Here is a 22,339-nt window from a genome sequence, read left to right on the forward strand (position 1 = left end):
CTGACGCTGACGGGGAAATCTGAAGCGATTAGTGCTGCTGAAACATGGCTGAATGAGTCACATGACTGGGCGGTTAATATCAGCGGCTATAATTGTCTGTTTGTTAGGCAGGATTTAAAAGCTAATATAAAATAAAGAGGTGCTGATAGAAAATTATGGGACTAAAGCTTTATGGATGGAGCTCTTCACTGATTGTAAATTGTCCAGCACATTAATTGTAGGAGTAGGCTATAGACCCCTTAATGTAAGTGAAGAGGGGGAGACTAAGCTCCTGATGCAAATAGAAAAATCTGCGAGTTTGGGGAAAGTAATGATAATGGCCAATTTTAATTACACAGATGTTGACTGGAGCAGCAGTACTGCCAGGACAGTTAATTGGAACAAGTGTATAAACGTGTTGCATGACAAGTGTATGGCACAGGTTGTTGATTAGCCAACCAGAAACCATGCTATACTGGCTATAGTGATCTCTAATGACCTAGACTGTATAGCAACTGTGCAAGTAATTGAACCCCTGGGTAATAGTGACCATAATTTGATGTTATTAAGTGTTTAGTGCAAGAAAATATACACTGGGGAAACAAAAACCATGAATTTCCAAAAAGCTAATTTTAGCTCCTTATGGGCTGCCCTTCAGAACATAAGCTGGGCCATTATGTGTTCTGCTAAACACACAAAACAGGAATGGTTGTCAAATAAAATTATATTAAATTGTAACGGATCTCAATTTATTCCCTTAAGAAGTAAATTTAATAGAACTAAGAACAGTCTTAATATAGAAGTAAATAAGTTCATAGGAAAAAATAAAAAGGTATTTAAAAACTACAAGTCTGTGGGGACAAAACCTGCATTTAATGAATATAAACACTATAATAAATTTTGTAAAACAGCAATCCGGAAGGCAAAGATGAAAATGAGGAGCACATTGTGGCATAGGCTAAGTCTAACCCGAAAAATTTTTTCAAGTATATTAATAGTAAATAATATGCGGGTTGAGAGTGTGGCTCCTTTAAATAAGGGTACCAGCATATTCATAACAGTTACTGAAAAGGCAAATGTGCTAAATCAGTTCTTTTCTTCAGTGTATACAATAGAGAAGTCAGAGTTTCAAGACCCACCTCATAGCTGCACTGTTGGCTCACCTGAAACTAGTCAGTGGCTAACTCAAGATATGTTTCATAAAGCTTTACTAAAAATGAATGTGAACAAGGCCATGAGCCAGATGGAATACACCCTCGGGTACTAAGAGAGCTTATTTCAGTAGACAGCCTCTATTTCTGATTCTCTCAGACTCTCATCTAGTTGGTACTTATGGATCGGAGGAAACTGATGTAATTCCTATATTTAAAAAGGGAATATGATCTCAGCCTGGCAATTACAGGACAGTAAGTTTGACATCCGTGGTGGTCAAATTATTTGAAGGCTTGTTAAGGGATCACATCCAAAATGTTGTCCTGGTGAGCAGTAATCAGCATAGCTTTACGAAGCATGAGTCATGTCAGAGAAATAAGATTGCTTTTTATGATGAGGTAAGTAAAATGCTGGACAGAGGAGGGGCGGCAGTATATGTTATAAGTTATATATAGACGTAAAAGGTTGAACTTGAAGGAGGTGTGTCCTTTTTCAATCTAACCTACTATGTTACTATAGCGAAGTGAAGTAGAATGAATCCTGTGAAGGAAACCAAGATTTGCTCCTTATATTTCAGTTATCCTAAGTGTTAAAGTATAGGACCAGTGCATAAAAAAACCTCTAAACTTTTTTTGTTATTGTTCTATGGTATTAAACGCAAGTTAGCATTTAATAATTTTTATACTAATTTATTACTTGGGTCACATTTTCATTGGAGTTTTAATCCAGTAGAGCAATGACTGTTGTACCTCAGGAAATGATACTAATATTAAACAATCTTACAGTCACATTGATCTAGATGAGGAAAAAATCTAATCAGAAGAGTCCCTGCAGAACAAAGTTGTATGGTATTATTCTTGTTAAAAATTGTATTCTAGAGAAGTCTAGGCACAAATTAGTTATTTTTGACATTCTTGGATTTTAAGTGGTTCTTTTACATTTTTGAATTAACAAGTTATTTTTGAAGTTGAGAGACAAGAGCAGTCATCTTTCTTTTGCTAGTGTCATTGCACACACTTACATTTAGGCATACTACACTTTTATTAAGGCATTGTTAAATTACAACACATACAGCTAAGCATGGGAAGTAAGAAATAGCAAGAATTTTACTGGTACAGCACATTTTTACAGGTTCAGGAACACTGTGTGATTCGAATACTTTGTGCAGAGGGTAAATAAGATCATCAGACCTTGGCTGTTAAACAATGTCAGAAGACAAAAAGGAGTCCGTGTATGTTCATTCATTCATTACACATATGAAGCAGTTTACCAGCATGCAGACACTTGACAATATGGTACACCCAAATGACACTAAGGGACCCCCATTTATTAACATTCTGATTTTAGTGGTTTTAGAAACCACACAAAAAAAAACATTTTCTCTAAAACCACAAATGCCAAGTAATGTATTAAAATATTCTAATATCAAAAGAACAAAAATAAAATTGTGGAACCAATCTGACCATTAATATGAAAACCTCGCAATCCTTGTGTAAATACAAACAAAAAAAACATGGAAACCTCCAAAAGCTTGAATTAAATAAAGATTTCACAACTGGGAAAAAAGACAACTCACACTGACTTCAACATGACCTAAAAAGCTTTTAGATGGCAATGTTTTAAATTAGCTCATTTTATAGTTTTATCGCTTAATAAAGTCAGCAGAATCCACATTTTTAGCGACTAAAAAAATATGATTTGTGGAAAAGCAAAAAAATCTAAATGTCAGTAAATGCCTCCCATATAGTTCAAGCGTTCCAACAGACCTTGGCATTTGCATTGCTTATTACCTTCATTCGTTTTTAAGCTGGCTACCTGTCGCTTGCAAGTAAACGATTGGCGGATCATTAGATATTTGCAAGCAACTGCCACTAAACACACATACACACTGTTAGTAGATTACAGAAAATCTCTGAGCCATCATTCAAAATTTCTTGGATGAATACGGAAAGTAATAAGCAAACGCATTGCAAGAGTTTCACTTATGACATATGTCTGTCTTTCCAGTGAGAGCAACACTGCCCTTAAATACACTTTAACTACAGGGCTGTAGTGAAAAGTAAATCCTATTCAAATAATTAATATGTATTTCATCATGCAAAAAAAGGCAAATTCCCCTAGCCGAAAATTCCAAGGCCATACTGTACCCATGCATCCATGAACCTAGCACTTCTCACTGATTACATTATTGATTTGTCAAGTTGAAGAAACAACAAATGCATGAAACATTAAGCTCATAAATCACTGTGTCATGCCTGTGAAACATATTTTTTAAAATCCTCACAAATCTTTTGCAAGGAGCCATTGTGACAAAGCACCTTGTTCATTCATCAAAGACAAAATAATTCACTAAATGCCCCACTCCGCCTGTGATGCTTGCTTTCTCAGAGTGTGATTTATGTGGCTCTCACCGTTAAGTGGCCTTCATGATGATCAGGAAAATGTATGAATAAATATTCTGTGGCTACCAGCTGCATTATAGAATCACCCAGGAATTCCATTCTCTGATTGTGGCCTCTGGAGAGAAGACAAAAGGAAACAAACATTGATACAGGGGGATCAATAATCAGTCAACAAATGCCAAGCTAAAATAAAGAACCATTTACGGAACACATTTCATTAAGACTTTTACAAGTAGAGCAAACAGGCTTTAGGCTATGCGCAATAAATGCACGAATCATATGAAACATGTTTGTAAAATTAAATATACTTAAATTAGCAGAGTTCTGGTGAGTAAACGGCATGCTAACAAGATGATAGCAGGTGATCAAACCCTGTTTCATTATGTTCAATCGTTCCAAGAAAAAGCATAAATAATGAAGATTAGCACCAGTTAGCACAAAGTACTAAGCACAGTTACGGATAGTTACTTTCAGATCATTGGATGTGTTGCGTATCTTTTTAAGCTGCATCTACCAATTAAAATCAAAATATTCCTGGAATGTGAAGGCATTAAACATACTATGGCTATTCTGGCAAAACGGTCGATTGGGGAATTAAAAAGCTTCTGGCACTTAGTTTACATTATAGTTAATAAGAGGTTGGAGGAGATATAAAGAACAAAAACTTGTGTGCCTTCAGCCTTAAGGTTTGTGTGTATAATTAAACGACACTGCACTTTAATGGCTAATTGTTTGTGCTTATAGGCCTCCTTCAAGGAGCTTACATTCTGTACATGTTTTTGGAAAAAACTCTGATGCCTTTTTTCTTCAAGCACATTTCAGATACGGGAAGAAGTGCCTGTAAACACACAGCTGGCTCTGATTCACTTGAACAGGCTCAGTTAAAAACATAATATAAAACAAAAAACACAATAGGGCTTCATCCCCCAAAAGCCAGATAATAAGATACGCAATAGGTAATATTGTATATAATTAAAATGCATATAAAAAACACACTGAAAACCCTAAGACTCCTGTAAGAGAAGGGGCCCTTCCCTCCTGTGACAAACAATTACAGTATATTGCAAAGTAATGTTTTCACAATACTGTAAATAATAACTGCTGCTAATATTCAACTAAAAAATCCACAAGAAAATACTAAAAATGTCCGCAAAGTATTGTCACTTCTTCTTGTAAGCTTGATATATGTATGTTAAAAAGATTCCAAGGAGAGATGCAGATAAGTCAATAATTTGACTAATAAATATTGCCATTTTAATTATATTCAATATTACCTATTAAGTATCTTATCTGGCTTTCGGGAGATAAAGACCTACTGTGTTTTTTTGTCTTATATTATCATAATTTAAGTAGTGACAACCTCCAATATAGTCAATTATCTTTACTTAGTCAGTTAGGAACATCCCTCGTACCATCAAGCCTACAACTATTATAAATATTTACAGTATTTTTTTCTCACCCAAACCATACTTTGCATAATCACCCTTTCATTAATCACCATCTTCCTGAGAAAATAGAAAGCAAACTTGCTTTGTTTTTGCTTGCAGTTACCTACATTTTAGTTTCTAGTTCTCAGACTGGCTGATCATTGCCTTTCTTATTCCTTACTTTAGGGTCATGGCACACAGAAGGATTTTTCACTTGTGGAAAATCTGCATTATCATGGATGACAAACCTCCCAAATATATCATTTTGTTGGTGTCAGTGTAAATTGTTGGTGGTAAAACTTCTATTACAATATTTTATAACCACCAGAAAAAGCAGAAGCAGACAATTTATAGTGGTTTCGCAATTCATGTTTTAGTGTACCAATGCCCTTAGCCTTGATGTAGAAAATAAGTTGCTGAGCATTTATGAGCATAGGATTGGCACAAGAGATAAGCAAAAAAAAAAAACATAAAGGTGTTTGTAATGTCTTGTATTAATCATTATTAACAAAAAAGAAAAAAACTGAAAATTAAAAAGCAAAGAGGCAAGTATCCTCCCCCATCATTTTCAACAGTAGTATAAGGAGTAAGGCATGTGATGAAAACACTTTTCACCTATTGCTTATGAAATATTTAAGGGTAAAGTTTCTCAACCTACACAGGACAGAATCTGAAAATGAAAGCAAAATTGGATTCTTCTTCAGGTTCTTAAAAACACCAACAAAACACAAATCCATAACCACTGAGAAGCCTCTGTAACAGCAATCCACCCCCTACCTTAAGCTGAAGCCTTTGTGATATTGAGCAGCTCATACAGACGATTCCTTTAGGAGCCTATGAGAACATTTGTCTGAGAACACTTGTCTTAGTCTTCATCATAAAGAAGACACGAATGGTTTCTTTAAAATGCCAAGCAAATGTACAACAGGAAAGGATTTTATCATTCACACATCAAAATGCAAAAGACATTTGACCTGGTCTCTTTATAGAACATCTATATTGAGACAAGTTCTTTTTACTTACAAAGTCAAATGGTTAAATCCTACAGTTCTTAAGGTAAAAGCCCGCGCTAGAAGTCGAACATGTGTAAATTCAACTCCAATTGCCTCTTCAAACTTCGTGAGCTTCTTTAGAACTGGGGATGTCTCAATCAGATGCCTATCTGAATTAGACTCCTGCAGCTGAAGAAAAATAAATACAAAAGTGTTTATACAGACTATCAGGATTTATTTATATTTAGTTGGAAAATCTGAATGTGCTCTTTACAAAACTGTAACAAAAGAGAGTTAGCATGTTGACGTTGAACAGAATAGCAATAAAATGTCACGCTTACTTCTTTGTCGGATGTTTTATCAATTCGAGACAACATTGGTAATCAATTTCCCCCTGTTGCCTGTCTTGCCAGCCAATAGATCACTGGCAATGCTTATTTTATCTTATTCAAAGTTATTCTTATTACAGGCACAGACTGTATTAATGATATGATGACACCCTGCATGGCTTGTTTTTCTTTCCTTTATTGCATGTCATAATATTTTCTTGATTTGTGTAACTGCATGCACAGCACAATCACAAAAGCAAGAATAAAATAAATGGTGACTTACAAACTTGCTGCTAACTAGATTTATTTTTATATATCAGCATAATGTGACACTGGCACCAAGCAGCTAAAATGAAGCCAAATGTGACAAACAACTCCCTGAGTGACTAGGTATATGATAAATCACTCACTCATTACCCTGGCTAGTCACTCTACCCCAAAGCTTTTTTAAATGCATTTGGGACACTGCATTTCTAAAAGTAGTTATTGCTTCAGCAGGCAAAGTTTGACAAAAGCTGTTGCCATTCTTACAGCCTGAAACATAAACAGGTGGATAAGGGTATTATACCATCAAAGATACATGCTTTGTCTGTTTGTTCCACCTCATGAGTAAAACAAGGCTAGTCTATTGTTAAAAATGTATTATAGGTATGGGACCTATTATCCAAAATGCTTGGGACTTGGGGTTATCCAAGTAAATTAATTAAAAAACTATTGGATTTAGGCAGCTTAGTTACAATCAAGTACAAAATACTTCTGATATTACACAGAATAAAAATAATTATTACAAAATAATAGAATTATTTGCTTAAAGTAGAACTAACCCACCCCAATAAGAAAAGCCCCATCTACTACCCTAGATAGTACCCCCTCCCTGAGTTCCCAAAAACCCCGGAAGATGGTGCCCTTGAGCTCCGCTGAACTACTCTGCATGAATAAGTGAGCATGCTGTTCAGGAATCCTTTCTGAAATAATACACTATGCAGGTAGGAAGCAGGGCGGGGGGATTATCCAGGGTAGTAAATGGGATTTTCTTACCGGGGGGGTTAGTTCTCCTTTAAAAAGGAATATCAGGTTGACCGATTTCATGCATGCACTTGCAAACAATCATTTTACCATATTTTCCAAATAGTTATATATATATATAAAAAAAACCAAAAACCTACATTTCAGTATTGATCAAATAATATGTAATTTGACCATGTACACAGTTGGCCAAACAGTAGTCATCCGTTAATTTAGGCTAATGACCTAAAAGAGTGGTGGTGCAATTCCTTTTCCAAATCTCCAACCACAAAGATAAGGCAATGCAGTTAAGAGTTTCAGTTTAGATGGCCAAATAACAATCCGATTACAGGATAATTGTTAACATTTAAAAATCACCAAGATATCCCACTGTGCTGTACAGTTATCTGGAAACCCGTTAAAGTTCCTAATTACAGGAAGACCACCTTCCATAGACTTTATTTTAACCAAATAATTCTAATTTTTACTTATCGCTCCTGGACAAACATAGTGCCTTTTATTACATAACATATGTTGCAAAGAAAAAAAAAGAGCCTGCAATGGTGTGCCAATCTATATTATGTAAAACAATAATCTATAGTATTGGATTTTACATGAAGAGCAATACATTCAAATACAACTTTAAATAGATTTTCATACATATGACATTTTACATACGAGTCAGTTAGTTTTACACGTGCTGCAAATAAAAAAGCCTTTATTTGAGTGCTAGAAGCATACGCATGGCACTAAAAGCAGCACATGATACAATAAACTGACCAGTAATTATTTTTGAGATAATTATTTTTTCCCCCAAGGTGAATAATAAACATAGCTGTGTATCCATATAAAGCATGTAGCAAAAACCTAAATACAGTCATATGAAAAAGTTTGGGAACCCCTCTTAATTCTTTGTTTATCATTGGCTGAGCTTTAAAAGTAGCAACTTCCTTTTAATATATAACATGCCTTATGGAAACAGTAGTATTTCAGCAATGACAAAGTTTATTGGATTAACAGAAAATATGCAATATGCATCATAACAAAATTAGACAGGAGCATACATTTGGGCACCCTATGATATTACATCAATACTTAGTTGAGCCTTCTTTTGCAAATGTCTAGACACCTCCAATAGCCTTTGATAAGTGTCTGGATTCTGGATGGCGGTATTTTTGACCATTCGCCCATATAAAATCTCTCCAGTTCAGTTAAATTTGATGGGTGCCGAGCATGGACAGCCTGTTTCAAATCATCCCAAAGATTTTCGATGATATTCAAGTCAAGGGGACTGTGACGGCCATTCCAGAATATTGTACTTCTCCCTCTGCATAAATGCCTTTGTAGATTTTGAAGTGTGTTTAGGGTCATTGTCTTGGTCAATAATCAACCCCTGCGTAACTTCAACTTTGTGAATGATGCTTAAACATTATCCTGAAAAATTTGTTGATATTGGGTTGGATTCTTCCGTCCCTCGACTTTAACAAGGGCCCCAGTCCCTGAACTAGCCACACAGCCACACCACATGATGGAACCTACACCAAATTTGACAGTAGGTAGCAGATGTTTTTCTTCCCCATTGCAAAGTCCAAAGCACTTTGTTCCAAAAGACTGTGGCTTGTCTAAATGAGCCTTTGCTACAACAATTGACACTGTTTGTGGCGAGAGTGCAGAAAGGGCTTCTTTCTAATCACCCTGCCATACAGATGTTCTTTGTGCAAATTGCGCTGAATTGTAGAACAATGTACAGATACACCATCTGCAACAAGATGTTCTTGCAGATCTTTGGAGGTGATCTTTGGGTTGTCTGTAACCATTCTCACAATCCTCCACATATGCCGCTCCTGTATTTTTCTTGGCCTGCCAGACCTGGGTTTTACAGCAACTGTGCCTGTGGCCTTCCATTTCCTGATTACATTGAAACGGACAGTTTAAACCTCTGAGATAGCTTTTATGTAGCCTTCCCCTAAACTATGATACTGAACAATCTTTGTTTTCAGATCTTTTGAGAGTTGCTTTGCGGATCCCATGCTGTCACTCTTTAGAGGAGAGTCAAAGAGAAGCACAAATTGCTATTGGTCAACCTTAAATACCCTTTGTCATGATTGGACACACCTGCCTATGAAGTTCAAGGCTTAACAAGCTAATCCAACCAATTTGGTGTTGCCAGTAATCAGTATTGAGCAGTTACATGCATTCAAATTAGCAAAATTACAAGGGTGCCCAAATTTCTAAACTATTTTTATATACTGCTTCACTAAAAATCTTTGTTCAGAACACCCCAGTACTCCGATAATCCTGGGAAAAGAAAGACATACGACTGTTATCTTTTTGGTTGAAAGTGGAGTAAATTATTATGCAGGCTGAGAGGGGTTCTCAAACGTTTTCATATGAATATATATATATATATATATATATATATATATATATATATATATAAAAAGCAGCATGTAGGGCCGCACACCCCAAATGAAAGGACAAGACCTGGGTGCCCATGCATTGAAAGTTCATAAAGGGTATAAAGTGATGGCACTCACAGGATTTTACAAGTCAGCAAATGAAGATAAAAAAAGAAAAAGTTTATTGATCCAACGTTTCGGTCCAACACAAGGACCTTTTTCAAGGAAACACAGTGAAAGAGTTCACAATATATAGCCAAAGAGAGGCTAAGTGATCAAAGAGCCCACCCACAATGATGAAATCAATGACAACACACCGTGGAATTAAAAACACCTTCTGGTTCTAACAATGGGCCCTGAGTGTTACCCTAATAAAGGCCAAAACTCACACCATGGGGTCCCTACTGTGGGGGTTTTGAGGTGACCAACGTAGAGGTGGGCGAGCCAATAATGGGCATCAGACTAGGGCAATCCAATAATGCTCCCCTGTCCTAGGGGTTAGCGTTAGACCCGTGACCAGACGTTTAAAAGACATGTTTGACAACAACTGGTGTTATGGCAGTGTTACCCCTCGGGAGTAGGGAGTTATTGTTGGCAGACTTGAAGATATACTGGAACAAGATTTCAGCAAAGTGTCCCATCTTTAAAAAAATACAGTGTAAATATCTTCACTAATGTAAGGGGGCAATTTACAAGTTTGATCAACTTCCAAGTCGAATAAAAAGGCAGGTGTATATAGATGTATACTGCCCTTAGGCAATGCACATGAATAAAAGATGCCTGAAAGGAAAAGTTATTACAAGCAGTGCACCAATATCAAACAGCAAAGCCACTTTGCATCTATACACAGAAACATCAATAAAACAGACTAAAAAAGGATACACAGAATAAATATCACCCAGAGCTAGCCACTTCCCACAAAATAAGCAGAATGATTAGCTTAGTTTCTGGACACAGGTGTATACCACCCACTGCTTTGCAATACATTTCATAATAAAATTAAAGGTGCGAAAAGCAAAGGCAAAAAAAGCTTGTTTCATTGTAGATCTGTTAAATTGTGCAACAGCTAAAATATACTGTGCTAATGTATTTGTGTCTTAAGGGTAATATGTATGAGAATCTTTTTAAAGATGAATTTGTTGGCATTATTATAGGAAATTTGTCCTTGCAATCACATTTTTTTGAAATGTTAAGTTTATTTTTATTTTCCTTTTCAGAGAGTAGATGTTCAGTGCTTAAATTACATGATGCGGAGAAAGACTCAAATCAAGAACATAACCTTAAAAAAATTAGATGTGCTATAAAAAGCCCCAAAACAACAGAACTTCTACGGCTAGTTTTTTCTCCAAAAAAATGCTTGAAACTTCTGCCTAGGGAATAGAGAATCAGAATTAAATTGGGTGCACGTTTTGAAGGTGGTGTTGACAAAGTTTGTTTATGATTACTTTAAAGGAGAACTAGACCCTAAACCCCTAAGATTCAGCACCACTATAACAGTAATGACTGAGGCCTTAAGAGTTGTCACAAGAGTTTCCCATCATGGATTTTGTTAGGCGTTAGGCACATGCTCAGTGTGCCCTGGGCAGTAGTTGAAAAATTAAGCTGACACTACAGGGCTCATTATTAATTAGTTTAAACTGCACTGATATAGATATTATCTCTCTCTCTCTCTCGATAGATAGATAGATATATATATAGATATATATATGGGATCCGTTATCCGGAAACCCATTATCCAGAAATCTCCGAATTACGGAAAGGATGTCACCATAGACTCCATTATAATCAAATCAGAAAGATCCAAATTACAGAAAGATCCCTTATCCGGAAAGCCCCAGGTCCCAAGCATTCTGGATAACAGGTCCCATACATCTCTCTCTATCATCTATCCATCATCTATCCATCATCTATCCATCATCTATCCATCATCTATCCATCATCTATCCATCATCTATCCATCATCTATCCATCATCTATCCATCATCTATCCATCTATCATCTATCATCTATCTATCTATCTATATAAACAAAAGCCATGAATATCTTATAAATTATATCCTTATAATACACAAAAGCTATGAATATCTTGTAAATTATATCCTTATAAACGGTGAGTTCTGATGTCATCAGTTATAAACGGTGAGTTCTGATGACATTTCACATGACTCACTGAAATTTGTGTATTATAATAAATAAAGTACCCCCAGTTGTAAAATATGAGGATATTATAAGTTACCTTGGAGTTCCATGACCTGTATAAAAACACTCGGCCTTCGGCCTCGTTTTTTTTATATGGTCATGAAACTCCTCGGTAACTTATAATATCCTTATAATTTACAAAAGGGGGTACTTTATTCACTATATAAACAGTGAGTACTGATGGCATCAGTTATAAACGGTGAGTAGTTATGTCGTTTCTGTCACATGACTCACTGAAACGTGTGTATTATAATAAATAAAATAGCCCCTGTTGCAAAATATGAGGAAATCAGAAGTCACCGTGGCCTTGTCTTTTTATATGGTCATGAAACTCCTCGGCAACTTATAATATCCTTATAATTTACAAGAAGGTGTACTTTATTCACTGTATATTTGGCTTGATAAAGGACACACAGCTTGTCTGAAACGTTGCTGCTATGTGATGTATTGACTTTTCAATACACTTTTTGCATTATTGGAGCGCTGCTTCATTGGTTCTTATTTTGTACATTACGTGGGGACAAATGCGTCTCCGAAGGAGCGAGCACCGAGATTTCTCGTGTGTGTGTGTGTGTGTGACAGGGTGTTTGGAAAACACCACTGTCTTGCAGGAAAGTACTTGGAAAAGAGTACATTTCATCTGCAAGATAGGTGTTGCAGAGGAATACTTGGCTCAGGTAGGATTAATATTCCCTCTCAGCAAGGTAATTAAGTGGCAGCTGAGAGAGGATCTACCTGACAATGTAAAAGGGCTGGGTGATCACAGCTCAGGGCTCTCCAGGGAAGTGAGGGGCTGTGAGAGACAGAGCTGGGCAGAAGAAGCTTTGCTGCCAGCAAGAGAGTTCCAGAGCTTGCAGCCTAAATCCCTTGTGGGGAAAGAAAGAGAAAAGGACTGGCAGAGGCTAGTGAGTCTGAATCCCAGGACGGTAAGCCAGCAGGGCTGAGTGTGAAGCCCAAATACTTCAAAGTGCAAGAGGGTGAGAGTTTCCCTTGATGGTTAACGACCAGAGGGGGGTAAACCCTGAATATTTTGCACTGTATTTGCTGTACTGTACCCTGCATGTTCTACAGTGAAGTTGTTGAACTGCAACCTGAACATTTTTTCTGTTGCCTTTTTGTTGGGAATGCCCAGTGCTTAATAAAGCTTTGTTTTGTCCTAAACCTTTGTGTCCCTGTCTCTAAGCTCCAAATCCTATGCTACCTGCCTACCAAACGCTAATTCCCCCCAAAAGTGCATGTTCAGGCCAGTGGCATGTCACAATATATATATATTTAATCTGTTTGAATATCTGCACTCACGTTTCAAAAGTCCATGGTGCCTGGGTGCATACCACCAACCAGGATTCTATCCATAAATAAACAAATAAATAAACTTTTTTTTTGTAAATCGTTCCCTAATGTTTTGGCTGTTACTGGGAGAAAGGTGGGAGTAACAGCCGAAACTTCAGGGAACTGTTTACAGTAAAAAGTTTATTTGTTCGTAAGACCTGCGAGTGCAACCTTTTTGATATATATATATATATATATATATATATATATATATACACACATATACATACAAATACAAGAGTCCTCTGCACTCAACCCATTATCAATATATTTAAGACAGAGACATTTTGTGCATACTGCTACTAAAAAATGCCTTACAAAAACAAACAGGGATTGTTTGTCCATATATTGCAATATGTTTAAGATGGCCAACTATGTCAAAGTTATCCCATATCTGGCCCGTCCTACGATCAATTTTCATCTGATTCATTAAGAAATATATTGCTTTATTATATATATATATATATATATATATATATATATATATATATATATATATATATATATATATATATATATATATATAATATATCTATCTGAGAATGTGAGAGAAGTCCAGAGGAGTGCTTGAAGGACCGATAGGGGAAGCCATGTGGGGTGAGTTTTGGGCAGCATTTGTCCAACAGCTGTATATACAATGCCACAGCTCAGTAAGTTAAGTTGCTGCTTATCTAACCATTTTCAACTTCATTAAGCATTTTTCCAGGAGCTTCACTAACCTCTGTTACCGAGTTCTTATTAGTTTAATAAAAGTAGCAAACTTTGCTGTTGGTATTGTAGAATAGTAGTAAAACATCCAATCAGTAGTTATCTTTTACGCGTGACCTGTTTAAATCTAATTGTTGCTATAAGTTACTTTCACTTGGGCAATTTTAGGGTTGATTTCCGAACAGGTGAAAAATATGGGATAGTGCAATTACTAACAGGAACACTGGCCTGGGGTATCAGGACAACAATTATAATCACTAGGGCACCACATTTTGGCATCACACAGTGATTATACCTTTAGTTCTCTTTTAATTAGAAAATGCATATTAATGCGTTGTATTTTCCTTTAAACTGATACTGCAAACTGAAATCCACATTCAACCTGTATGGTCACAGTTGACTTTGAAAACATTTAATAAGAAAAAGTTAAGAAAAACAAAGCTTCAAGAGTATGCAAAACTAATAGACATGTCTGTTGTATTAGATTAAAGCCTCTTTTAAACAATGGCTTGTTCCCATCATAAAAAATAAAAAAAATGGCACATTCACCCCAAGCAATATAAAAAAGTCAGTAAAATAAATGTTCTCTTGGGACAGAAAATAAATTGGCTCATGTTTGTTTGAGACAGTGCTAATTCCAATTGTTTGGTTTACACACTTCAGAGGATGATATATATATACAGCACACAGCTTGTTAATAAATTTAGAGGTGGTATCATGAATGTCAAGAAAAGGAACTAAAGAGAAGAGGGAAATAAATAAAAAGCAATAAAAGCAACTATATATATTACAAAAAGGGGGGGGGGGAGAATTCTCCTTACTTGAAGCTGGTGTAGTGGATAATTAAGCCACACGTCTCGCAGGTCCTGTAGATGTTGAAAAATGTCATTAATGCTCCTAGCAATCATTTAGCAAATTCCATAGCATTAAATAAAATGTCATTACTTGAAGCTACGCTACTATTTTAGATGCGACTCCGTTTATAGAAAATGCCATACAGCCTTCAAATTGATTTGGAAATAAGATGCTTATACACAACTGGCATTAAACTAAGGGGGTAATAATTGGAGGAAGACAAATAACTAGTTAAGTGCATTGTTATTTGTAATAAAGCATAGAACATTTTCCACAGAAAATAATTTAAAAAATTGCACATATATAATGGTTTCTCTTGAAAACTACATTAGTTATAAAACCTGGAGAGTACCAGAAACCAAAATGTATAATTAAAACCATACATCATTTGTCATGAAAAACCTTATAAACCTCACCATTCTGATGGTAGCATTTGTTTATCAGGGTGATTAAAGATAGGTAACAGTTGTAAAAAACGTAAAGAGGTGTCATACAACCATTGTTTGAAATACCCTTAGGCAATGTTTATACATCTTAGTAACAACAAGATGTTTTATTCACAATATTAACACACAGAGCTTTTGTGCCACACAGCCCAGCGTATCCAAGCATGTTTTTATAAAGGAAGTCTGAACTGTAGCCATGGTGCGTTCCTCAGCCTGTCCCATTGTTCCCTAAATAGAGAGTTTAAGGTAGGTTTTTGCCTGCTTATGATAAGGGCCAGAAATAAACTGGGAATAACCTTAGAAATAAGATCTAACACGAATGGTGTTATCTGGAGTAGCATATTAAAGAATCTTAAACTGGTATACTGTATATATTTAAGTAAATATTGCTCTTTAACATCTCTTGCCTTGAACCACCATTGTGTGATGGCCTGTGTGCTGCCTCAAAGATCACCTGACCAGAAATACTACAGCTCTAACTGTAACAGGAAGGAGTGTGGAAGCAAAACACACAACTCTGTCTGTTAATTGGCTCATGTGACCTAACATGAATCATTTGTTTGTGTGCACCGTGAATCCTACGATCCAAGGGAGCGCCCCTTATTTTTTTTTAAAATGGCAATTTTCTATTTAGGATTACCAATGGCAAATACTACTAAAAAAGTATATTACAGTAGAACCCCCATTTTACATTTTTCAAGGGACCAGAAAAAAAAGATGTAAAATCCAGGAAAATGTAAAATCAGGGAAATGCATTATGCATAATATATAGGTGGGACCACAAAACAACAATATAAAATGAGGAAAAACTTAAAATCAGGGGATGTAAAATGGGGGGTACTACTGTATTATGAAAATGGTTTATTTACATGATGCAGGGTTTTACACATGAGCTTTTTTATGCAATTATCTTTGTTCAGGGGTGTAGTTTTACTTTAATGTGCAGAGCAGGGCCCTTAAAGGCAAGATTCTCACCATGCCTCATTGTACACAGAATAAAATTCTATGTATGCAGATTCCCCTGGGAGCCCCCCTGACTTGGATGGATTCTGTTCTCAAGTTAGCTTGGTCATATCACCTTGACCTTGAGGAAGAACCATCTCATTGGTTGTATGGGCAGTTCTTTGTTTATCGGTGAGGTGAAGCAATACCTCTATGCTCTCACAATGATAACGCTCTTTTATTCACGTAAGTTCTTATGCCCGACGTTCCCAAATTTATTTTAAAAAAAAACATGATTTTGTTGTTCAGGTTTCTGACTCTTTGCGAGAATCCACTGATTTGTATTTTGTATATGTTACAATATGTATATATTTAAATTTATTAGCGTTCTATTGTGCTTCTTTCAAACCTGCAATTGAGAAAGATGTTTTTTGGAGGGGTCATCTGACATCTTGGTTGATGTCAGGAGAATACTAACTTCCTGAATGCATAATGCCGATAATAAAATTTGGCAGAGGAAGAATAATGGTCTACTCTAGACTGTTAATGGGAAGGGCACGCAGCTGTAATGTTAAAACAAATAAACAAAACATATTCTAAATCAGACTTTTCAAAACAATTATTAATTTCTTGTTCCAGTCATTACTTGTGCACACATTTCTACATGTACAGTGTACTCATGTTTCATGAAACAAACTGATGTAAATAAACTCAATTTCCTTTTATTTAAACTGACAGCAAATTACAGTAATTACCTCATTACCGAAGAGCAGTCTTCCAAATAATTGTTTTGCCTCTTCAAGTCCACCTTCCAAATAAACTGCACCTGTTACAAGAACATTACAATGCAAAGTTTTATTAGTCACATATTCTGGTATAATATCATATCAACAGAAATGTCCCGCCTAAATAACCAAGTCATTACCCATGAGTGCCTCAAAGCAGTTAGCCATGGCGTGGCGTAAGTCTGATTCTCTGCACAGATCTGGCCCGTGTGCATATAACATAAAGCGATCCAATTCCAATTTCTAAAAAAAAAAAATGATAATTTGCACAAAATTAGATATAGTGATGTGAGGATTTGTATTGATAAATCATTTTATTTTCTGCTTCTCCTGTTTCAGGGCAAGCAAGATTGCCTTTTTAATTTATAATTAAAACACAGTACTTAAATGGGTGACTGTTTTAATAGGAGTAAATACACATTAGAGAAGAAACTCTTTACCTAGAAATAAATCTCTTCTAGAAATTAAAAGCAGGAAGCAGCTGTTTTAGGCCTGTGTGTGGGCACAACTTTCTGTGAATTTTAGGTGCCGTTAGTGGGGCGGAGCAATAGCTTGACTGACTCAGCTTTTAGTGACAGAAATAAAGGGCACAACATCTGGTTAAACTGGTAGGAAAAACAATAGTCTGTCAGAAAGCAGTTCCATTGCGCAGAACTGGCTCTTTCTGAAAGCACATGACCAGGCAAAATGACCTGAGATGGCTGCCTACACACCAATATTACAACAAAATAATACACTTGTTGGATTAGGAATGAAATTTTACATGGTAGACTGACTTGTTTGCAGTGTAAACAGTGTAATTTAAATAAAAACTACACCATAAAATCATGACAGAATATGTTAATATACCAGGACAGAAGTTTGGGAGCAAGAATAGAAGACAAAGAGCAGAGGGGCTAAACAGAACTATAAGCAATACAAAAATAAAAGTTGACTTACAGGCAAACTCTATGCAACCTCTGAAAACAAGATATAAAGTTGCATGCTAGAAAGAGCCACACTAGAAAGTCTAATACTGTAATTTGAATATCAGGTCGAATTGATCAGTCTATACCATACTTAAAGTTTATTTAAAGTTACATTTCCCACTTAATATTCTGATGACATATAAATGGAACAATGATAACAACTTACCCATTTTGCTTTCAACTTTTTTGTATTAATAAGAATGATATATATATATATATATATATATATATATATATATATATATATATATATATATATATATATATATATATATATATATATATATATATATATATATATATATGTGTTTATTATGGACCAGCACACCAATTTCTTCAATCACCAATGTTTTATTGCAACATCACTGTATATCCAACGTTTCAGCACCTTTATCAAGGAGATAGATATATATATATATATATATATATATATATATATATATATATATATATATATATATATATATATATATATATATATATATATATATATATGTGATTTAAAGGTTATGTGTAGTTAGCATAAGCTGCTTCATATCAATGATTAGTTTGTTAGAAAGTGCCATCATGCTAGAGACCTCATTCAGATTCAAATTTTACTTTCAAATTCCTAAGTCAATCCAAGAGGAGTCTACCACATTTTATATATCAAGTTTAAACGTTCACACTAATATCTGCATTCTGTACTCTAAATGTAACTACTTAAAATACACTTACTTTCTCTGTTAAGTGCTTTGACTTTTCAAGCTAGGGCTCATCACTCCTCTTATATTAAACACCTACATGATGCATTTGGAAGAAGTAAAGAGCAGTTGGATGCCCTTTAAAATTATATGGCTTAAACTAGCAGTAAAAGTTTAGATGAAGGGCCATCCGGGGTTATTTCGAGACTACTCACCGAAAACAGATACAGAAAAGGAGCAACAAAAAATGTGGCAGCATTGGCTTATTTGCAAACCACCACATTATCATTTATTTATAATTCATAGTCATTTCCTATTAAAGGAGCATTATACTGCACGCAAGCTTCTAATTAAAATGATGATCTTGTGATGGGTACTTTATATAAAGATGTGACCATATCTTAACCGGCTGCATATACTGTTAATAAGGGTTCAGAAATTGAAAAACTGACCTTGCAGATAATAATTTTGTCTGTGTAATATGTCTAGACATTTAGTAAAGAGGCTTTGTACATTGCTCCTGCACATGTGTATTTGAAGACTGGTCTTAAAGCAACATCAACATCTCTGTGTCTAAGGGCTCCAATTAAAAATCCTTGACAATTTATTATTTTTATGAAGAAAGTAAAGCTCATTTTTTCAAAGACTTTTATCATAGTTGTAAATGTTTGGGTCCTCCAACTCTCCTACATTTATAACATTACAAGTTAAAGGATGTCTAAGGTCAAGTTAATAGCACCGGAGCAATTTTGGGAAAACCGCTTGTTTGATTTAAAATGGAAATGTACGATCCCAAAAAGTATGGTAACAGATGGGTTAAAATTTTCTTTCCAACCAAAATAGAACTGCCAATTTAATGCTAGTGAATAGTTCAATGCAGTTGTTAACATTCAGAGTGATAAAATATTTATTGGCATAACTGAAATGTCTTACACTGTACATTAAATGACTGCCTGTCACATAGCTCTTTCAGTTACAAAACTGGCACAAATCTACTTTGATCATTCCTTTTACTGTTACAAAAATTAATCTGTTACATTCCTCTTATAATCCTTTTATAAAGGTTACAATAGAAGAAAATAGTTTAATTGCATAATGGTATTTCAATGCCATCCTTCCCATTGTCACCGATTCGATTCTCAATGCTAAAATAGTTAGAGCTGGTTTTAGATTTTCCTCCTTTGTGACTAAATTAGGGGTAAAAAAAATCTATACATACAAATTTATTGTATTTTAACAACTTTTTTTTGAAGTTGCAAATGCCAGAACCTAAAGATTTTATGCTTGTTCTCATCAAATGAGGAAGCCAAAATGTGTTTTAAATAGCTGAACCTGTCAGATTCAGCTATTTTGCACTTAATTATAAGAATGTTGAAGAAACAAAACAGTTACAGTTGCCTTTATTCTAATTACTGCCCCTTTATCGAATTTCTTAAACTATGACCTGTGTACGCCTATGTGTACGAACCCGCTCCCCCATCTTGTGAAAATGTTTGTTTGTATAACAAAGACGAAGCTACTGCTACAGAATTCTTTTCACATTACAACACAAAGTTTATGAGGCCATTTAAAAATGTGTATTTGAATAGCCTTTTCTATTACTTTCCATTGTGTGCCTTGTAAAAATCATGTAGGCTTCAGGGCTCTTGCATTTTTTGGCATCCACTTCCTATATTGCCATTTGAGACTTGATATAATATAATATTGGTTTGAAGCACTGATTAAAAGATCCCTTCAGCAGTCAACCTGTAAAAGGTTGGACAAACCTCAAAGACAAAAGACATTCACATGTAAGTTATAGACTACTGACTTGTTGCAATGATACAGTACATCCTAATTTTTTGCTTTTCATACTTTTATATAAATGATGTTTTTTCCCCAAATACGAGTAAAAATCTTGAGATTGATCTCAATAAAAGACTTACATATGACAATTTACATGCTGCAGCAATTGTTTCCTCTAAGTGGTGCGCTTACACAAACACAATTTTTGACCTGCACATACAGGCTTACAAAGTGTGCACACAAGAATGGTTTTGTGCATACAGCCAACAAAAAAATAGAGGGGACACTAGCTGCAGCCCAAAACAACAGCAGCTTAGTGAAATCTTACTGTAAGCTAGAGGATGTATTAATAGCATAATAACTTTGTTAGACAAAAGGTATCCACTGTAGAAGTGGCTAGAATATAGAGGAGATTTTACCTATATGGATGCTTTTTGAGCAACAGAGATGTTAATGTTGCAGAGGACATTGCTAACACAAACTGACTCACATGATGCTTGTATAATGCGAAGACCCACGCCATTGGTTGAATTGCAAATGGAGCTATAACATCTTTACTCCATTCTCTGAAGTGCCTGCATGTTAGTTCTTGCCAAACTCTGCTTTATGATTGTTCCATTTTCATTAACTGTATATTTTGAAAAAACTTTAACAGAAACCAATTAACCGGTCTGTGTGTTTGTGGGAGGAAACCAGAGTACTTGGAGTAAATTCGGATACAGGGAGCAGATACTAAATTCTTGCAGAAAGCCCCTATACCCAGAGCAGGTCCAAGAGGTACCCCCCCCCGCGCTTGCCTCATCACACCACCAAACCCCTCTCACTCTTTGGTTCCATGGTGTGCAAGGTCAAAACAACAGAAGGCAGCAGAGGTATGTGCCTAGGCTTTAATTCAGTGGGTTGAACAAAAAGATTGCATAAAAATGTGAAAAAAAAAGAGAAACCCCTTCACAACAGCCAAACAAGTGAACAAAACTCTCCAGGAGGTAGGCATATCAATATCCAAGTCTACCATAAAGAGAAGTAAATACATAAAAGTAAATACAGAGGGTGCCCTGCAAGGTGCAAGATACTCGTAAGAATCAAGAATAGAAAGGCTAGATTGGACTTTGCTAAAAAAAAAAAAAAAAAAAAAAAACAACATCTAAAAGAGCCAGCACAGTTCTGGAAAAACATTCTTTGGGCAGATGAAACAAAGGTCAATCTCTACCAGAAAAAAGTATGGCAAAGGCGAGGAACAGTTCATGATCCAAAGCATACCACATCATCTATAAAACATGGAGGAGGCAGTGTGAAGGCTTGGGCGTGCATGGCTGCCAGTGGCACTGGAACACTAGTGTTTATCGATGATGTAACACAGGACAGAAGCAGCCAAATTAATTCTGAGGTGTTCAGAGATATACTGTCTGCTATCCAGCTAAATGCAGTCAAATTGATTGGGATGGACAATGACCCAAAACACACAGCCAAAACGACCCAGGAGTTTATTAAAGAAGTGGAATATTCTTGAATGGCCAAGTCAGTCACCTGATCTGAACCCAATTGAGCATGAATTTCACTTGTTGAAGACTAAACTTCGGACAGAAAGGCCCACAAACAAACAGAAACCAAAGCTGCTGCAGTAAAGGCCTGGCAGAGCATTAAAAAGGAGGAAACCCAGAATCTGGTAATGTCCATGAGTTCAAGACGTCAGGCTGTCATTGCCAGCAAAGGGTTTTCAACCAAGTACTAGAAATTAACATTTTATTTTCAGATTTTTAATTTGTCCAATTACTTTTGAGCCCCTGAAATGAAGTGATTGTGTTAAAAAAAGGCTTTAGTTCCTCACATTTTTATGCTATCTTTTTGTTCAACACACTGAATTAAAGCACAAAAGAATCTGAGATGTTTTATTTAAAATTCATTGTGGTAATCTACAGAAAATTCATTGTGGTAATCTACAGAACCAAAATTA

At 35.6% G+C, this 22,339-nt stretch overlaps 1 protein-coding gene across 3 annotated transcripts in view; it reads right to left on the reverse strand.

Moving 5' to 3' along the window:
* The window catches only part of drosha.S (drosha ribonuclease type III S homeolog), a 144,727-nt gene that overhangs the window by 8,164 nt on the left and 114,224 nt on the right, over positions 1-22,339 (reverse strand). For all 3 annotated transcript variants that reach the window (XM_041567651.1, XM_041567650.1, XM_041567652.1), the window contains 5 exons: positions 17,090-17,192; positions 16,920-16,990; positions 14,743-14,787; positions 5,984-6,141; positions 3,543-3,648 (listed from right to left, as the gene is read on the reverse strand). In XM_041567651.1, the coding sequence (XP_041423585.1) occupies positions 3,543-3,648; positions 5,984-6,141; positions 14,743-14,787; positions 16,920-16,990; positions 17,090-17,192 (483 nt within the window). The remainder of the gene's footprint in view (positions 1-3,542; positions 3,649-5,983; positions 6,142-14,742; positions 14,788-16,919; positions 16,991-17,089; positions 17,193-22,339) is intronic.

The sequence above is a fragment of the Xenopus laevis genome, chromosome 6S (assembly GCF_017654675.1).
Source record: "Xenopus laevis strain J_2021 chromosome 6S, Xenopus_laevis_v10.1, whole genome shotgun sequence".
NCBI classification, from domain to species: domain Eukaryota; kingdom Metazoa; phylum Chordata; class Amphibia; order Anura; family Pipidae; genus Xenopus; species Xenopus laevis.